At 41.4% G+C, this 18,859-nt stretch overlaps 1 protein-coding gene and 1 long non-coding RNA gene across 2 annotated transcripts; one reads left to right on the top strand and one right to left on the bottom strand.

Annotated features, from left to right (window-relative positions):
* The first annotated feature begins 1,438 nt into the window (after positions 1-1,438).
* Positions 1,439-12,459, top strand: mgat2 (alpha-1,6-mannosyl-glycoprotein 2-beta-N-acetylglucosaminyltransferase). The gene is made up of 2 exons (XM_061901307.1): positions 1,439-1,596; positions 10,745-12,459. Exon 2 carries the CDS (start codon positions 10,939-10,941, stop codon positions 12,319-12,321), a length of 1,383 nt encoding a protein of 460 aa, XP_061757291.1. The 5' UTR covers positions 1,439-1,596; positions 10,745-10,938; the 3' UTR covers positions 12,322-12,459.
* LOC133553283 (uncharacterized) lies at positions 6,161-8,858 on the bottom strand. The gene is made up of 3 exons (XR_009806887.1): positions 7,752-8,858; positions 7,493-7,645; positions 6,161-7,405 (listed from the first exon to the last, which is right to left on the bottom strand). It is a non-coding gene; the product is annotated as an uncharacterized LOC133553283 (long non-coding RNA).
* Positions 12,460-18,859: the final 6,400 nt, after the last annotated feature.

Here is an 18,859-nt window from a genome sequence, read left to right as displayed (position 1 = left end):
AGTGAGTTTAACAGTACCTGGTAGTCGGAGGTGTGTTTCTACGGGTGTGTTGACCCGCAGTGTCTCAGAGAAGTCGACGGCAGCTTTATGGGCGGCACAAGCTCAGCTGATCTCCGGTAAGAAGCGACTTTTTACCTCAATTTTCTCACCGAAACCTGCTGGTTGACATTCTGTTGGGATCCATGTTCGCTGTGATCCATAGTAAAGTTTCCCCTCCATGAATTTTAAACAAGGAATCACCGTGTGTTTGTGTGGCTAAAGGCTAAAGCTTCCCAACTCCATCTTTCTACTTTGACTTCTCCAATATTAATTGAACAAATTGCAAAAGATTCAGCAACACAGATCTCCAAAATACTGTGTAATTATGCGGTTAAAGCAGACGACTTTTAGCTGTGTGTGTGTGCAGCCCTCATATTTCCTAACAGCTTGTGACGTCAAGCGTATGTGAGTGTGAATGTTGTTTGTCTGTCCGTCTTGGCGGCAACATGTCCAGGGTGTACAACGCCTTCCGCCCAAATTCAGCTGAGATAAGCTCCAGCACCCACCGCGACCCCGAAAGGGACAAGCGCTAAAAAATGGATGGATAGTGCATCTGCCTCACAATACGAAGGTCCTGAGTAGTCCTGGGAGTTTGTGGAGTTTGCACTAAATTGGCCCGAGTGTGTGAATGTGAGTGTGAATGTTGTCTGTCTATCTGTGTTGGCCCTGCGAGGAGGTGGCGACTTGTCCAGGGTGTACGCCGAATTCCACCCAAATGCAGTTACGTATTAAACATACGGCTAGAATTCTCAGGGTCGCAATATGTTAATTGATACAATCGATATTGGGGATAGGTTGATTGGCAACACTAAATTGGCCCTAGTGTGTGAATGTGAGTGTGAATGTTGTCTGTCTGTCTGTCTTGTCGGCGACATGTCCAGGGTGTACAACACCTTCCGCCCAAATTCAGCTGAGATAAGCTCCAGCACCCACCGCGACCCCGAAAGGGACAAGCGCTAAAAAATGGATGGATAGTGCATCTGCCTCACAATACGAAGGTCCTGAGTAGTCCTGGGTTCAATCCCGGGATTGTGATCTTTCTGTGTGGAGTTTGCATGTCCTCCCCGTGAATGTGTGGGTTCCCTTCGGGTACTCCGGCTTCCTCCCACTTCCAAAGACATGCACCGGGGGATAGGTTGATTGGCAACACTAAATTGGCCCTAGTGTGTGAATGTGAGTGTGAATGTTGTCTGTCTATCTGTGTTGGCCCTGCGAGGAAGTGGCGACTTGTCCAGGGTGTACGCCGAATTCCACCCAAATGCAGCTGAGATAACACGACCACATAAAGGGACAAGCGGTAGAAATGTATGGATGGATGGATATTTACTGTTTTTGTAAGGTAGGCTTTAGTTTGGTTAAACCAGCCTGTGAAAATCCTAATATTTAGTGGATGTGACTTGCCTGCCCCCTGCTGGACATAAGAGCACAGTGCGCCAACAACTAGGACACGTCAACCAGTTAGCTGCTAGCCGCTCCAATGGAGGAATGGAGTAAAACGGGACCCGGAACCAACTGATGTTTCCTTCTCAAGTGGAAGCCTGACCGATCCGATATTAGGTAAGTGATCTCCCCAACACTGCGTTTCTGGGTCTTCTGCAGCGGACGCCGGGTGCTCTTTTTGGGGGGAAAGCTTTTTCCTTAACGTACAAGCTGCTAGCATAGCCGAGCTAACTTTAACTGCTAGCACGCTGCTAAACTACCACTTCTTGGCTTGGTGGTTTGTTAATATGCTTATGTGTCAATATTTTTACGTACTCTAATTTGCATTTTGCTTTGGATGTCGTTCGTTTAGCATTGAGAAAGACATACAAGTGGGCGGCAAGTAAGGGACCCATGCACTAGTTTAAACATGATGTAAATGAAGCTGTCAAAAGAGGCTATCAACTTATTGTTATTCAATCAAACATGCTGCTCACGTTAATTGGATTATTTGAGGAATGGCATCAAGAGTAATTTTATATGTAAAGTGTCCCAGTGATCCCGTTTTCGAAGCACATTAGTGCACTTGCATGTTCACTTATTGACATTTTAAATCCAACGGTTGGCCCTGCGATGAGGTGGCGACTTGTCCAGGGTGTACCCCGCCTTCCGCCCGATTGTAGCTGAGATAGGCGCCAGCGCCCCCCGCGACCCCGAAAGGGAATAAGCGGTAGAAAATGGATGGATGGATGGATGGTTAGTGTGCCTATTTATAAAATCAGTGGGGTTCAATTTTGATTGATTGATCGATTGAAACTTTTATTAGTAGATTGCACAGTACAGTACATATTCCGTACAATTGACCACTAAATGGTAACACCCAAATAAGTTTTTCAACTTGTTTAAGCGGGGTCCACGTTAATTCATGGTAAAAATAACTAATAAACACGTAAACAATGTTGACGTTAGGTCTGGGCGATAGTGCCTTTTTTTAAATGTCGCAATATTTTTAGGCCATATCGCGACACACGATATATATTACGATATTTTGCCTTCGCCTTGAATGAACACTTTATGCATATAATCACAGCAGTATGGTGACTATATGTGTATTCATTAAAACATTCTTCTTTATACTGCATTAATATATGCTACTTTTGAACTTTCATGCAGATAGGGAAATCACAACTAAGTCAATTGACCAAAAGTGTATTTATTAAAGTTATTAAACAATGGCACAAACATTCAAGTCATTTCCAAAACATAAATTGCAAGATTGTCAGAGACATTAAATGTCAAATAGAAAGGAGCTGCATAATAGGTCATCAAATAGTATTCTTCCTTTATTATGTGGTATGTTACTAAGGCAGTGGTTCTTAACCTTGTTGGAGGTACCGAACCCCACCAGTTTCATATGCGCATTCACCGAACCCTTCTTTAGTTAAAAAATTTTTTTTTTTTTCATATTCAAGAAAAAAATGTTTTTTTTACTGGTGCACAAAATTAACCATGCATGAACATCACCTTGTTCAAAGAACAAAACCTTGTTCAAAGAGCAAAACCAACACAGTGCATGAACTCACAACAAATTACACACCTTAAAGGGGAACATTATCACAATTTCAAAAGGGTTATAAGCAATAAAAATCAGTTCCCAGTGGCTTGTTTTATTTTTCAAAGTTTGTTTCAAAATTTTACACCTCCCGGAATATCCCTAAAAAAAGCTTTAAAGTTCTTGATTTTCGCTGTTTGCGATGCGACTGTCCATTTCCCTGTGACGTCATACAGTGCTGCCAAAACAAACAACATGACGGTTACCACAGCAAGATATAGCGACATTAGCTCGGATTCAGACTCAGATTTCAGCGGTTTAAGCGATTCAACAGATTACGCATGTATTGAAACAGATGGTCGGAGTATGGAGGCAGATAGCGAAAACGAAATTGAAGAAGAAATTGAAGCTATTGAGCGAATAGCTATTGACGCTATTCGGCCATAGCATGGGTGTACCTAATAAAGTGGCCCATAGCATGGCTGCTTTATTAGCATAGCCGGTAAAATGTGCAGACCAAACGATCAGGACTTTCGCATCTTGTGACACTGGAGCAATTTAAATCCGTCGATTGGTAAGTGTTGGTTTCGCATTAAATGTGGGTATCTAGTTTCAAATGTACATACAGCTAGTGTAAATAGCATGTTAGCATCGATTAGCATAGCATGTTAACATCGATTAGCTGGCAGTCATGCCGTGACCAAATATGTCTGATTAGCACATAAGTCAACATCAACAAAACTCACCTTTTTGATTTTGTTGACTTAATTGTTGCAAATGCATCTGCAGGTTATCCATACATCTCTGTGCCATGTCTGTCTTAGCATCGCCGATAAAATGTGCAGACACTCTGGCATATTCAATGGGGGTCTGGCGGCAGATTTCTTGCCAGTGGTGCAACTTGAATCCCTCCCTGTTAGTGTTGTTACACCCTCCAACAACACACCGACGAGGCATGATGTCTCCAAAGTTCCGAAAAATAGTCGAAAAAACGGAAAATAATAGAGCTGGGACCCGGTGTTTGCAATGTGTTGAAAATGAAAATGGCGGGTGTATTACCTCGGTGACGTCACGTTCTGACGTCATCGCTAAAAGACCGATAAACAGAAAGGCGTTTAATTTGCCAAAATTCACCCATTTAGAGTTTGGAAATCGGTTAAAAAAATACATGGTCTTTTTTCTGCAACATCAAGGTATATATTGACGCTTGCATAGGTTTGGTGATAATGTTCCCCTTTAAACACATTACCATGAATTGATTAACGTGGACCCCGATTTAAACAAGTTAAAAAAACGTATTTGGGTGTTACCATTGCACGGAATATGTACTGTACTGTGTAAACTGTACTGTTTCATATAATGTATTCTCTTCCTTTGCAATCTGCTAGTAAAAGTTTAAAATCGATCAATCAAACAACCTGCAAATCAGATGGAAAATTAGAGGGAACATTGTTTGGGGGTATCCGTAATATGCTGATAGGGAGAACTTTTTATTTACACGATAAGTCAGATGTGTCTTTACGTCCATGGCGGAGGCTCCGCTGAACCCCTGAGGCTGACTCACCGAACCCCTAGGGCTCGATCGAACCCAGGTTAAGAACCACTGTACTCAGGTCCTGAAATTCTCTTCATTCTCTAGCGAGTGACTTTTCGAATGATGCTACATATTAGCAGTAATGCTACTTTTTATAGCAACGCTTTTGCCCCACGCTTGACAATTTACGGTTGTTTGTTCGACATATTCCCACTTGAAGACGAACCACCGCCAGACGATGGAAACCCTGCTGTTTTTCTTGGGAATTAAGTCTTCCTTCATCTGTTACCAGATCCGCACCATCTTTCTCACGTACGGCTACGTTAGCAGCTAACATTAGCCACACCGCTAGCTCTCTGCTGGGCGAGGGCGTGTATGTGACGTATGACGTGACAGTTGTGACGTATGTAAGAATGTGCGCCTGCTTGTCTGTAAGAAGGAGACACACGAAAGAGCGAGGAGAGGCTGAAGTGTACGCCCGGAACTAAAAGTCCTGCGTGAGAACGTATACTCGAATATTACAATATAGTAATTTTCTATATTGCACAGAGACAAACCCGCGATATATCTTATATATCGCCCAGCCCTAGTTGACGTTATCTTGTTAAACTCATGTTAAACATAAAATAAGATGCCAATGATGTGCAATTTGTTATGACATTTCTGTAATTCATTAAAAAAAGTCATAGTACGACTAATATTGCTTTATTTGAGGTATTATTAGAGCAATAATTCATCTTATTTTGTAGCTATCATGGTCTACATTGGTGTACTCATTTATTGCCGTGGTTTCAATTCGAAATACTCGCAAGCACTTGCAAATATCTCTATAATGACTAAATCAGCCTTGTTTGGCTCTTGCCACTGGCCTGTGTAATCCACTTAAAAGCATCTCACACTCGCTTCCTCAGCGAAAAAAGGGGATGGGGGAGGGTTTCACGCTGCATCAGTTGTTATCTCATGACCTCTTTCAAAATTAAATAGAAACATTGTATTACAGAGATCACTTTGCCCTAGACACCATCACTTTAAAATTATGAATTGTTTTCCGTGTTGACATGCACAAAGTAATGTACTTGAAAATTAGTGCATGTGCAGGAAATGTAATAATAATAATAATAATGGATTCGATTTGTATCGCGCTTTTCTATTGTTAGATACTCAAAGCGCTCACAGAGAAGTGGGAACCCATCATTCATTCACACCTGGTGGTGGTAAGCTACATCTGTAGCCACAGCTGCCCTGGGGTAGACTGACGGAAGCGTGGCTGCCAGTTTGCGCCTATGGCCCCTCCGACCACCACCTATCATTCATTCATCATTCATTCAGCAGTGTGAGCGGCACCGGGGGCCAGGGGGAAGTGTCCTGCCCAAGGACACAATGGCAGCGAATTGGATGTCAATAAGTGGGAAGCGAACCTGCAACCCTCAGGTTTCTGGCACGGCCGCTATACCCACTACGCCATGCCGCCCTCAAAACTGTCACTTATTTGTGACAGTATTGACCTGTATTTACTTGTTCCTAACATCTCTTTCTGTTTTATTAGTATATTTGCACAGCCAGATGTAGATTATTAGTCCAATAGAACCTATTCAGGTAAAAAAAAAACTCTCTCAGGGTGTTCATTTGTTTGTATTTCAAATTTTGCAATCAGAAATAATAGAAATATAAGTAGTCTGCTTCAAGATCAAACTGTTTCCATTGTAAAACATTTTTAATTCTACAGGCAATGTAACTATTTTTTGTAAAGTGACTCTTTAATTTTCCTCATTCTCATGTAAAACATATTTTACTACTGGAAATCAAACTGTCATTACATTTAACTCAGAAAGTATTCATCCTTTGGCAAGCCCAAGGTACTTCTTAACCTCCTTTGACGACAGTGGAAGTGTAAAAAGAAGTTATTCGCCAAGTAAAATTATGCATTTTTTAGTGAAATAGAAGCACTCATTCGTTGTTGATGGCATGTCACTTGACCTCCCGGCATAGCATTCAGGCTTGATAATGGCATTATTAAATATCATACAAGTGTAAAAATAAGTTAATCCCTGTATATAAAAATGTGTTAAAAGAGTGACACTGATGTGATGAAGTGTAATGTGGGAGGCGAGTTTCTCTACTCTTTACTTAAGCGCTAACTTGTTGTTTTCTTTATCTCTTTGGACTGATTGTAACCTTTTTAGTAATGAGTCCCGAGGACGGAGAGATGTGACCATGTTACTTTCTTTACACCACTTAACCATGTCTGCTTCAATGGTTGCCATCATGTGGTGGAAAGCCAAAGAAAATTCTAAACACGCCAATTGAGTTAGTCCTTTAATTTGGAGTCTTTTAAGATATGTTAATGTGTTGTATGTGTTAGGTATTTTACCCCAAATTTGTTTCCAAACTGTATGACTTTAGAATGTTGCGGGTCTGAGAAAAGATACTACTGTACTCTATGTGTATATGATCTGGAGGAACTTTTAAAGATCCCACCTAGCATTAGCAAAAACTAGCAGTGTGAGGCAATCCTTCATCGGCTTGTGTCCTGTTAGTGCCTTTTTCGTCGCTATAATATAAGTCCACTGTGATATATTTTTCGGTGTCATCACAGGTAAAAGACTTGCTGCAGAACAAAACCCCCTTTGCTAATAAAATACTTCAATTGAAGGTGTCACAAGCCGGAGGCTAACTCATCTGGACGCGAGGGTTGGGTATCGTTTGAATTCGAACAATTCTGATTCCGATTCTTTGTTTCGATTTCGATTCCTGATGATTCACGATTCCGATTCTTCTTGTACCATGCCGGGATCAATGTGTTTGACGTGTAGTCCCTGGAAGGTGGTATGTATTTTGGGTTGAGAGTTTTCACCATATCCCTGCAAACATAATTAAACATGTAATGTTGCTGTTACTGTTTAGCCCAGTATCAATTAGCTTAGCTCTAACGTTATTGCTTAACTAACCTAAATGTTGGAGATTCCACCTCTGAAAAGGGATGCAGTCTTTTGACTGTGTGTGCAGTGACCTTTCTGTGGCACTCTTCCGTCTGTGGCACCGACATCTTCCCCATTGCTGCTACGGTGAACGGAGTACGCTGAGCACATCGCGGAGCCTGGCTAGCAGGTTGTAAATTGTCATGAAAAAATACGCGGGCTAATTTGTTAGCTGCCTCAAAGTTGGCGCAAAACACATTATTTGTTGCATATATATTGTTTTACTTACCGGATTCGGACTGCAGTGCAGTCACTGAGGTGCCAGGCTGGATGTCGGCGCCAGAGGAAGAGGCAGAGGAGGACGGTCAGAGCAGCGCGTCGAAGATGGGACACGCATTTATTTGTACACCATGAACACGGAGGCGCTTCATCATGTTCGACGTGCACCCTCCTAAGCACGAAAGAGTCCTGTCACACGTGTTACATTTCGCTGATATTTCATTTTTTTTAGTAAAATAAAGCCACACTTTCGGCCGTCGCCGCCCACTATTCATGCTTGACTGACTCGCTCGGCTATGCTAACACTTCCGACAGTGGCCGCTTCTTTGTTGGTGTTCAGCGGCTTCTTCTTCCGGTCGGCGGACTTATTTTTTTTTTCCGGTCGGCTGACTGGGTATCGAAACTACGAATCAAAATTTAAACTTTTGAACGATTCCGGGAGAATCGGAAAGTTAGTCCCGGTTCCAATCGATACTCAATACCCAACCCTACTGGACGCTAGCTCAAAACTGTTGTCTCAAAAGCCAAAGCTATACAGCAAGACTGTGAGGGTTAGGACACATTCAAAGTGTTTCTGATCACACAAAGGGATCTCTAAGACAGGCTCACACAGCTCTGACCAGTGCAAGGTACGACAGTTGTGGAAATAAACTTGTCAAGATAGGCTTGGGCCGATATTCGATAAGTCAATTAACTGGCAATAAATGAAAATGAAGTCGGTAAGTTTTCCAGTGTCGATAAATTGCCATGTACTTGCTTCAAGAACATTTCACTTTTCGTCGCCATAGCGTAAAGAAAAGAAGGGGATAAACTCTCTTGTCCTTCATTTAGTGTCTTTGACTCTTTGTGTAGCAAAGCGGCGCTGCTAGCCCGCTCGCATCACACAGTACAAGAAGTAAGCATGTTGTAGTGAACATTGCCAAAAGAATCACAAAACCGAATGGCACCACACCAGCATGAATATTTCAGTTTTAAACCTTTGGAACAAGATGAGACTTTCAAGACCGAGGAGCCAGTTTGCCGAACATGCCCAAACACAACAAACCTTCACACCCACTTGAAACACAACTACCTGACAATCCACTCTCACTGAGGCGTTTGGTGAACAAGCCAGGTCAGTGGAAACAAAGCAGCGTAAAACGCTGTGCGCTCATAGAAAGTGTGGTTAAATTCATTGCCTAAGACATGCTGCCATTTACTACTTTTGAAAACAAGCATTTCTAAAAGTGCTTCTAACGTTTGACAGACATTTGTCATGTTGATGTTTCTTCATTCGCAATCTGCCAGACTTAAGTTTTTTTTGCCTATGACCTGGTAATACATCTGCTTATAGTGTAGTGTTTATATTGTTACTCTGCACTTTTGTTTACAAAGGTCCTAACTTGATTGTTATTTCAGTAATGTACAACTCTACATCTGCCTACATGTTCAAACTTAAAGTGCATTAATTGACATTTTCCAATTTAGATTTTGTTTTGCGGTTATAAATCTTTTTTTTTTTTTACATGGTTATATTCTACATTTTTGAGATAGGATTTTTTGTATGCCATAATCAGCAATATTAAAATAAAAGTCTTGCAATATTTCAGTTGATGTGTAATGAATCCAGAATGTATGACATGTTCATGTTTTTAGTTGCATTACAGAAAATAAAGGACTTTATCACAATATACCAATTTTCTGAGACAGTCCTGTATGTAGCTCAAGTAAAAATGAAACTGCAACATCAAATATTGTTCTCCTCCTTGCGCTCTTACTCGCACACCAAGACTCCACAGAAGTAGAAGTGATTGAAACTAAGCGATCGGCTCCGTTAGCTTGGAGGGAACTTTTTCCAAACAAAGTCCATGGAGTCACCACCATGTTTCCCGAGTCGAACGGCTCAAGTGCGCATGCGCAGACTCTGCGGCGCTTCAGTATTCAGGAAGTAAGCAGTTGCCTGAAATGCATTAATAAATGACGGCTTTTCGATAAATAAAAACTTAAATGGTGTTACTAACCGTCTGTAATTTTACCACTGTCTATCATTATACCGTTTATCATTGCCTCTCTACTCCATTAACAAGTAAAACGACAAAGGCGGTCACGGCATGTTGTTACCGTAAATGTTGGTCAATTTTTAGGGCATTACAGCAAATCACAAGGGCGGTCACGGCAAATGCAGCGGTGCCGCGGCTAAATTTGAGCCCTGTGACGAATACAAGTTTATTGCGTTTGAAAGGATGTACATGCATTATTGTTATGTATTATCATTACATCAGTGGTTAATTTGGTACCCCCCAAAAAATGGCAATAATATTCTGCGTCTGCAATAATTTGTAGGTCAATATATCGTCGAGCAAAATTTGGTAAAAAAAAATAGTAATAAAAAAATAAAAGTGTCGCTCTCTGTCAAAGCTCTTCAAAATGGCAGCGCCTGTGTGTACAGGATATAAACAGGATGTGACATAGGGGTTCCCGGTTTTTCTAAATGACCATGCCCTGTACGGGAAGTGGTGTCATCAAAATGGCAGCCACCGATGGCTTCAGGTGGCTTGCAAAATGAATGAATGAATGATTGAAGCGTTCGTATGCCGAGACATGGTTCGCTCACAGATGCATATTTGGCATGATGTAAAGGTTTTTAAACCAAAAAGGATGCAAATAAAGGTGTTCATCAATCGAGATTCCACCTAATGTGCGTGTGCGTGTGTATCCCAATGTTGAACTCGTTCCTAGGCTCCTGAGTAAACACAATCTTAGATATGAACAAAATGGCAGTTATCAGCTGTTAGCTTATATTACTTCGATCAAACATGGTGGAAATGTCTGTTACAAGATACAGCAGTTGTAAACAGTTTAATCCTGCAGTTTAATAAGAAATACAAAATATAATTGAGATCGGATGATATGAAAATTTAGTCGTGAAAATTTTTTTGCCATATCACCCAACCCTAATATGACTTGTCCGTATTTTGTTTCAAATACATATGAACTGTATGTTTTGGTTTGTCTTCCATTCAGGCAGTTCACAATCAGTGCAACCTTGCTGCCTTCCAGCACCTGTCATGCCTTATGGAATATTCCCCCACCCACCAGCGGCAGTGGAGCAGGATCCATGTGTCCAGCAATTAGCCTCCTCCTAGCACCTTTTTGATCACTGCAACTGTTTGATTTTCTAGTTATTCCTAAAATTCAAGAGATCCGACCTTTTTATCATGAGATTCCGAATCTACAAGAGGAAGGTGGTGATAGTGACTGTGGTGGTTGTCATTTGCGGCCTAGCCTTCTGGAGCAGTGGACGACAGAAGAAAAACAACCCTTTTCCAAAGGAAGCTGAGGCAGTAAAGAGAAGTAATGGCCTTAGCAGCAGCCCTAACGATCAGATCCAGTTACCAGCGACACCTTCCGTTAGCCGAACACCCGTTCCACTTCCGGTTGTCCAAACAAATGAGTCGCTCCCTGAAAGATCAAAAGATAAAGAAAACAAACCCAATGTGGACAACTCTACCTTGGTCTACCGCAGCATTGTCTTCCAGCTTAACTTTGACCAGACCATAAGAAATGAGAAGTTTAAGGCAGCGCGGCAGAAGGACGACCTGGTTGTGGTGGTACAAGTCCACAACAGACCAGATTATCTCAAGCTGCTGGTGGAAAGCTTGCGAAAGGCCAGAGGTGTGGAAGGCATACTGCTGATATTCAGCCATGACTACTGGTCCGCTGAGATCAACAAAGTGGTCAGTTCAGTCGACTTCTGTCAGGTTCTTCAGATTTTCTTCCCATTCAGCATCCAGTTGTACCCGCAGGAGTTCCCCGGTAACGACCCCAATGACTGTCCCAGAGACATTCCAAAAAAAGACGCCCTGAAACTGCGATGCATCAACGCAGAGTACCCCGACTCGTTCGGACACTATCGTGAGGCCAAGTTCTCCCAGACCAAGCACCACTGGTGGTGGAAGTTGCACTTTGTGTGGGACAGAGTCCATGTCCTTAAGGACTATAAAGGTCTGGTCCTGCTGATTGAGGAGGACCACTTCCTGTCTCCAGATTTTATCCATGTGCTGAGGCTGATGTCTTCCCTGAAAAGGGAGCAGTGTAGTGACTGCGACATCCTGTCGCTGGGCAGCTACAGTCACATTGGCTACTCCAGCAAAGCCAACAAGGTGGAAGTAAAGGCGTGGAAGTCCACGGAGCACAACATGGGCATGGCTCTGAGTCGGGAGACCTACCAGAAGCTCCTCCGGTGCACGGACACGTTCTGCACCTATGATGACTACAACTGGGACTGGTCCTTGCAGCACCTGACCGTGTCCTGCTTGCCTTCTTATTGGAAGGTCATGGTCAGTGAGGCACCACGGATTTTCCACGCAGGGGATTGCGGCATGCACCACAAGAAGACTACCTGCATGCCAACTGGTCAGAAAACCAAGATAGAAAATATCCTGCAGAGCAGCGGGAACCAGCTGTTCCCCAAGAACCTCCTGATTACCAAGAGACTGCCATCCAACGGGGCCGGAGGGGTGGCCCCGCATGTGAAAAATGGGGGTTGGGGAGATATCAGGGACCACGAACTCTGTAAGAGTTATGTTCGCTTACAGTGACCTTAATTGCTACTATTCTATATTACTATTGTCTCTTTTGCATCCTCTATACAGAACGCCTTTTCAAACTAAATCTTTATGAAATTTTCTTCATATTGCCTGTTTTATTGACTGTTCGAAATAAAGATGAATGTTGGATCTTTGGCTTCCTTAATTCCTGTTTATCTTAAAGTTAAGTTTTGTTTATCTGACCAACAATGGTTGAATTCCTTCCTACTTGGCACTTGCTGGGATTATGTGCTTGTTTACAATCTCAGCCTATTGAAAGCATTTTGGAGAACCTTAGTACTCAACTCTGTTCTGTTATTTCTCTGTTAATGCTTTTTATGCTTTTCCAATTCTCTGTAAAGTAACCCTGTAGATATTTATTTTGGTTTGAGACCTCTTTTTGTTTTCATGATATTTGCTTCTGTTGTTCTGTGAGCTCCTTTAACAGTATTTCTTGGAAACATTAATGTCAGTAATATCTGCGTCCAAGCACACCAATTTGGTCGTTTCTTTTGAGTGGATGCATTCCAATGCAAGGCAAGCAAGTTTCAAGCTAGTTTTGTAGCTTGAAAATTCTGAAATGACTCTAAACTAAATTTGTGAGTTAATTGTTGAATATTCATTAGACAGCCATGTCATTTTTATGTCTGGAGTCAGAAATCTGTCTCTTAAAAATATAAAAAAATATTTTCCGTTTTTCTTAGTTTTTTCCGACCTCCAATGTGTGCAAAAATCTTGTTCCGTCTCTTTGCCATACCAGCCAACAACTACGTTTGTCCCGTAATGAGTATGGTTTTTGATCATGCATTCCGGTTTATGGCTGCATTAAAAATTATTAACTTAAAAATCAAAGCAACGTAGCTTAACTACATTTCACAGTAGGTTGGCTGTAGCTTTGCTACTCTTTAAACAATTGGCCATTTCCACAGCTTAGCTATTTTTTTTTTACCCATATAGTGGTTAACTAAGCTACATGCTACAAAAGAAGAGAGAGGGAGAAGAGCGAGAACTGGACTAGTACAACTCCTCGAGCAGGGAACAAAATATACGGGAAAAATCAATGATTGGTTTGTATACGTATAAGAACATCCGTGATTGGTTGGTTGGTTTACTATGATGAGTCACGATTTGTTAAGATTGTGGTGAAACATTAAGGACAGGCCAATCAAAGACAAGTTAGAGCGGGTCATCGAAATTGCCAAATGACGACGAGCGAATATTCAAGCAGCTGATATATATATTAAAAAAAATAGTGGAAGATGGCATAGGGATTCTCTTCCTTAGATTTTTCTTTCAGCGATGTAGACAATGTCTAGGAAACCCACAATGTGTCTACTTGGCCACAGTTGGACAAATGTATGCGTTTTGCATTTGGATCAGTTAGAAGTGGAAAGGTAGTCGACGAGGCAGAAATTGGCTATAAAATCCAATGCAGAATCCACTAAAGCAGAAACAAAAAAGGAAAATGCAAGCTGCTCAGAAATTTGCCAGGAATTCTCATGTCAGAGCCATCATAGTAAAAATGCCAAAGTAATGTGAGAATGAACCAAAGTAATGTGTAAATAACTGGGTGAACCATCCGTGGCTATGAAGTGAAAACTAGTAAGGTTGTAAATAGAGTAGGCTAACCCATGTGGTTCCTGTGGATGTGAACACAAGCTGTAATTACTGTAGTGACTTGATAACATAGTGACTGAAACAGACAGTGATTCATTTGGATGAATGGAGTATGTACTTATGTAAACACTGTTGATAATTTTTAAATTCTTTCAAACAAACTTTTTTTTGCAATTTTTTGCATGTTCAATTGCTGAAAAACCAGGAGCTTCACGGGGGTTGCCCTCCCTTGTCCCCCCCTCCACAGCCCCCCAGACCCTCAACTTGTTGTCAGTCTTTTTCATTAGGTTCAAATCACATGCCTGATTAAAGAAGTGATTCTCAAACTGTGGTACGACTCCATCCAATCACTTGATTACAGGATGGTAATTAATTTTCCTATATTCAAACTGTGTAATGTTACAGTGGCTAAAATATCAAATATACTTGTCAAATAAAACGTCTACTTTGTTTTTAATAAATACTTAAACCTACTACGCTACTGTATTTTAATGTTAGTTGTTATGGTTGTACTTGAAGAGCCAAGTTTTTTCTAAGGTGGTACTTTGTGGAAAAAGTTTGAGAATGACTGCATTAGTCAAAATGACCTATGGACAGTCCCAGGGCCACATGGGATTGTCATCCTGCTGGATGGTGGCCATGTTTTTCAACCAATATTGCTAGTCAGTCCCAGTTTGTGTTATTCGGCCAATCACCCTAAGGTGATTTTCTATCTTGCGTTAACGCCGGAATGATCATAGTAAAAGTAATAAGCAGTGTCCAGTAGTCCATCTGTCCATCTTCTTGCGCCTATCCTTGGTCGGGTTGCGAGGCCAGCAGCAGCGAAATGAAAGACAGCCAGACTTCCATCTTCCTGACTACTTTGTCCAGCTTCTCTCGTGGAATCACAAGGCATTCACAAGTCATTTAGTCTCTTCCCCAAAGCATCCTGAGCCAACTGCTCTGGCTCCTCTCATTTTAAGTGCTTGTACCTACATTTTGTTCTGCTTGCCTCTGAGTAGTACCTTGTGAACATGTTTTTTTATTTAAGGTAAGGTATGAGCAACACTCAATGGTGTCTATTAGAGTCTTAAAAATACAGGATTGCAGAGGTACGACAACACTTAGGTGAAATCTATCTTGCTGTGTTGAAGTCACCTAAATTAGAGACAGTCTAATGATAATAATCAGGTCTTTGTCTCTAGGGACCGCTTAGAATAGATTAGACTCAGGAAGTGACACTGGTTTCTTCTTCAGTCTAATTTGCTGATCCAAGAATGTAAGATATGTATGTTTTCTATTGAAAAACCAAACCTTAGGTTGTGTGGTTCAATCTTTTTCCCCGTACACAATTTTACAGAATGACGCTTTGCTTTTGTCACTTTAGGTTGTTTCACGGCACAAAGACGATATTCATAATTCAAAAGTGTCATATTCTGTGGTCTGGATTCTGTTTAGTTATGTTGTGTTTGTTTTTGACTCCATTAGTTCCTGTTTTTGCACATCCTGGTTTGTTTTAGTTTCCATGACAACTCATTAGTTTTACCTGTCATGTGTTCACGACTCACGCACCTGATTTGTTTGTACTCACGCACATGTCAATAATAACGTCACTATTATGGCGACTTGTCCAGGGTGTAACCCGCCTTCCGCCTGATTGTAGCTGAGATAGGCACCAGCGCCCCCCGAAACCCCAAAGGGAATAAGCGGTAGAAATGGATGGATGGTTGGATATTATTTAAGCGATGGTTGCCAGGTAGAGGGCTGGCGACATCACTCTTGATGCACTCTTGTTTTTGCTCTGTCCATGCCATAGTTCGTACTGATGTTCATTATTCATGCTGCTTTGCTCATGTCACAGTAAGTGTTGTTTGTTTTATGTTTATAGTTCATGTTAAAGTATTAGGGAGGTGTTTCGGGGAAGTCCCACCGGTAGGAGGCCACAGGGAAGACCCAGGACACGTTGGGAAGACTATGTCTCCCGGCTGGCCTGGGAACGCCTCGGTATTCCTCAGGAAGAGCTGGACGAAGTGGCTGGGGAGAGGAGAATCTGGGCTTCCCTGTTTAGGCTGCTGCCCCCGCGACCCCACCTCGGATAAGTGGAAGAAGATGGGTGGATTAGTTTTGTTTCCAGCGTTACGTTTTGTGCCTCCACTGTGAGCGCTTTTTGTTTGTAGCTTTTGAGTTAAGATTAAAATCATGTATTTACCTTCACGCCTTGTCCAGTCGCTTTGCACCATAGGAAAACAAACCGCGCCAAAGTCCTCGTCCTGACAAAAAGCTCTGTACATAAAACATCAGTTCTCTTTATGTTAGCACGCAGACGACTTCCGTTCTAAATGTTCTTCTTTTTCTGAATGGCATGAAAAGATGGAATTTTTGCGTTGATATCTGAAATAAATTAAGAATACAGTAGGTGAAAAAGCTGTAGAAATCACTTATGCTGACTCAGCTGCTCGCCAATAATCTGCTCCAAACATCACAATTTCTTTCCTTAACGGTCCGCCACGCACTCTGACCTTCAGAAATGCATGTCATTAAAAATGAACGAGTACTTTTATCACCGGCTTGAAAATGAAGCTGAAATATTTATATTCACATAGATTAGCAGAGTGCACTTGTTCAAAGTAACAAATGGAATAAACAAGTTTAATAACATTAGTAGAAGCATTTAAGTCCCATCTTAAAACTCATTTGTATACTTTAGCCTTTAAATAGACCCCCCTTTTAGACAAGTTGATCTGCCGTCTCTTTTCTGCTCTAAAGGGGTGTGGAGGGGGCACAGATTAGGTGACCACAGATGAAGCGCTGGATGTTGAAAGTCAGGACCTGGGGTCATACTTGCCAACCCTCCCGGGTTTTCTGTGAGACTACCGAATTTCAGTGCCTCTCCCGAAAATCTCCCGGGATAACCCGAATTTCTCCCGATTTCCAGCCATACCTGAGTGAGGACAGCCTGTCATCACGTCCACTTTCCCTCCATATAAACAGTCACGTTACAACATCTACGGCTTTTGGAGAGTGCACAACTGCACACACAACAAGAAGCAGATTATTATATATGTCTCCGTTATCCATAGGTTTATCTATAACCCATAAAGCAGGCAGGCACGGAGCTATTTCCCAGCGTGTGTTTATTCCAGCCGGCACGTTAATACACTGACACACAACATCTGTAATCCCATCATGCATTACTTCAAACCTAGAGCAAGTAGTAATGTCCCGAAAAAGATAGTGAGAGAGAACAGAACGAGGGTGGAATATTCAACCCTAAACTCACTCCTTTCCTGCAAATTAAATGTCACAGATGCTGCCTATACCTATGCTCCTTCAAAGGCTGTGCTACTGTCTGCAAAGCATTGCACTTTTAAATACAACAATGAGTAGATAGGAGTGTTATGTGTGTGTATATGTGTAAATAAATAAACACTTAAATTCAAGTATTTAATATATATATATATATATATACATATATAGAGTGGGGCAAAAAATTATTTAGTCAGCCACCGATTGTGCAAGTTCTCCCACTTAAAAAAAAAAAAGACAAATGTCTGTAATTTTCATCATAGGTACACTTCAACTGTGAAAGACAGAATGTGAAAAAAATCCAGGAATTCACATTGTAGGAATTTTGAAGAATTTATTTGTAAATTATGGTGGAAAATAAGTATTTGGTCAGCCATTCAAAGCTCTCACTGATGGAAGGTGGTTTTGGCTCAAAATCTCACGATACATGGCCCCATTCATTCTTTCCTTAACACGGATCGATCGTCCTGCCCCCTTGGCAGAATAACAGCCCCAAAGCATGATGTTTCCACCCCCATGTTTCACAGTATGTGTGGTGTTCTTGAGATGCAACTCAGTATTCTTCTACCTCCAAACACAACGAGTTGAGTTTATACCAAAAAGTTCTATTTTGGTTTCATCTGACCACATGACATTCTCCCAATCATCTGCTGTATCAGCCGTGCATCCATTTTGGTATAAACTCGACTCTTCGTGTTTGGAGGTAGAAGAATACTGAGTTGCATCCCAAGAACACCACACCTACTGTGAAGCATGGGGGTGGAAACATGCTTTGGGGCTGTTTTTCTGCTAAGGGGACAGGACGATTGATCCGTGTTAAGGAATGAATGAATGGGGCCATGTATCGTGAGATTTTGAGGCCAAACCTCCTTCCATCAGTGAGAGCTTTGAATGGTTGACCAAATACTTATTTTCCACCATAAATGACAAATACATTCTTTAAAATTCCTACAATGTGAATTCCTGGATTTTTTTCACATTCTGTCTCTCACAGTTGAAGTGTACCTATGATGAAAATTACAGACCTCTGTCATCATTTTAAGTGGGAGAACTTGCACATTCGGTGGCTGACTAAATACTTTTTTGCCCCACTGTGTGTGTGTGTGTGTGTATGTGTGTGTGTATATATATATATATATATATATATATATATATACACGCATATACAGTATGTATATGTTTATGTATATGTATATAAATGATAAATGGGTTGTACTTGTATAGCGCTTTTCTACCTTCAAGGTACTCAAAGCGCTTTGACACTACTTCCACATTTACCCATTCACACACACATTCACACACTGATGGAGGGAGCTGCCATGCAAAGCGCCAACCAGCACCCATCAGGAGCAAGGGTGAAGTGTCTTGCTCAGGTCACAACGGACGTGACGAGGTTGGTACTAGGTGGGATTTGAACCAGGGACCCTCGGGTTGCGCACGGCCACTCTTCCACTGCGCCACGCCGTAGATGTATGTATATATCTATTTACATATGTATATATGTATGTATAAATGTGTATATATACGTGTATACATGTATGTTTACATGTGTATATATGTATGTACATGTATATATACATATGTATGTGCGTGTATATATATATATGTGTATGTATGTATGTATATATTTGTGTGTATGTATGTATAT

This window comes from Nerophis ophidion, linkage group LG05 (genome assembly GCF_033978795.1).
Source record: "Nerophis ophidion isolate RoL-2023_Sa linkage group LG05, RoL_Noph_v1.0, whole genome shotgun sequence".
In the NCBI taxonomy this organism is placed as follows: domain Eukaryota; kingdom Metazoa; phylum Chordata; class Actinopteri; order Syngnathiformes; family Syngnathidae; genus Nerophis; species Nerophis ophidion.
This window is presented reverse-complemented; position numbering and strand designations above follow the sequence as displayed.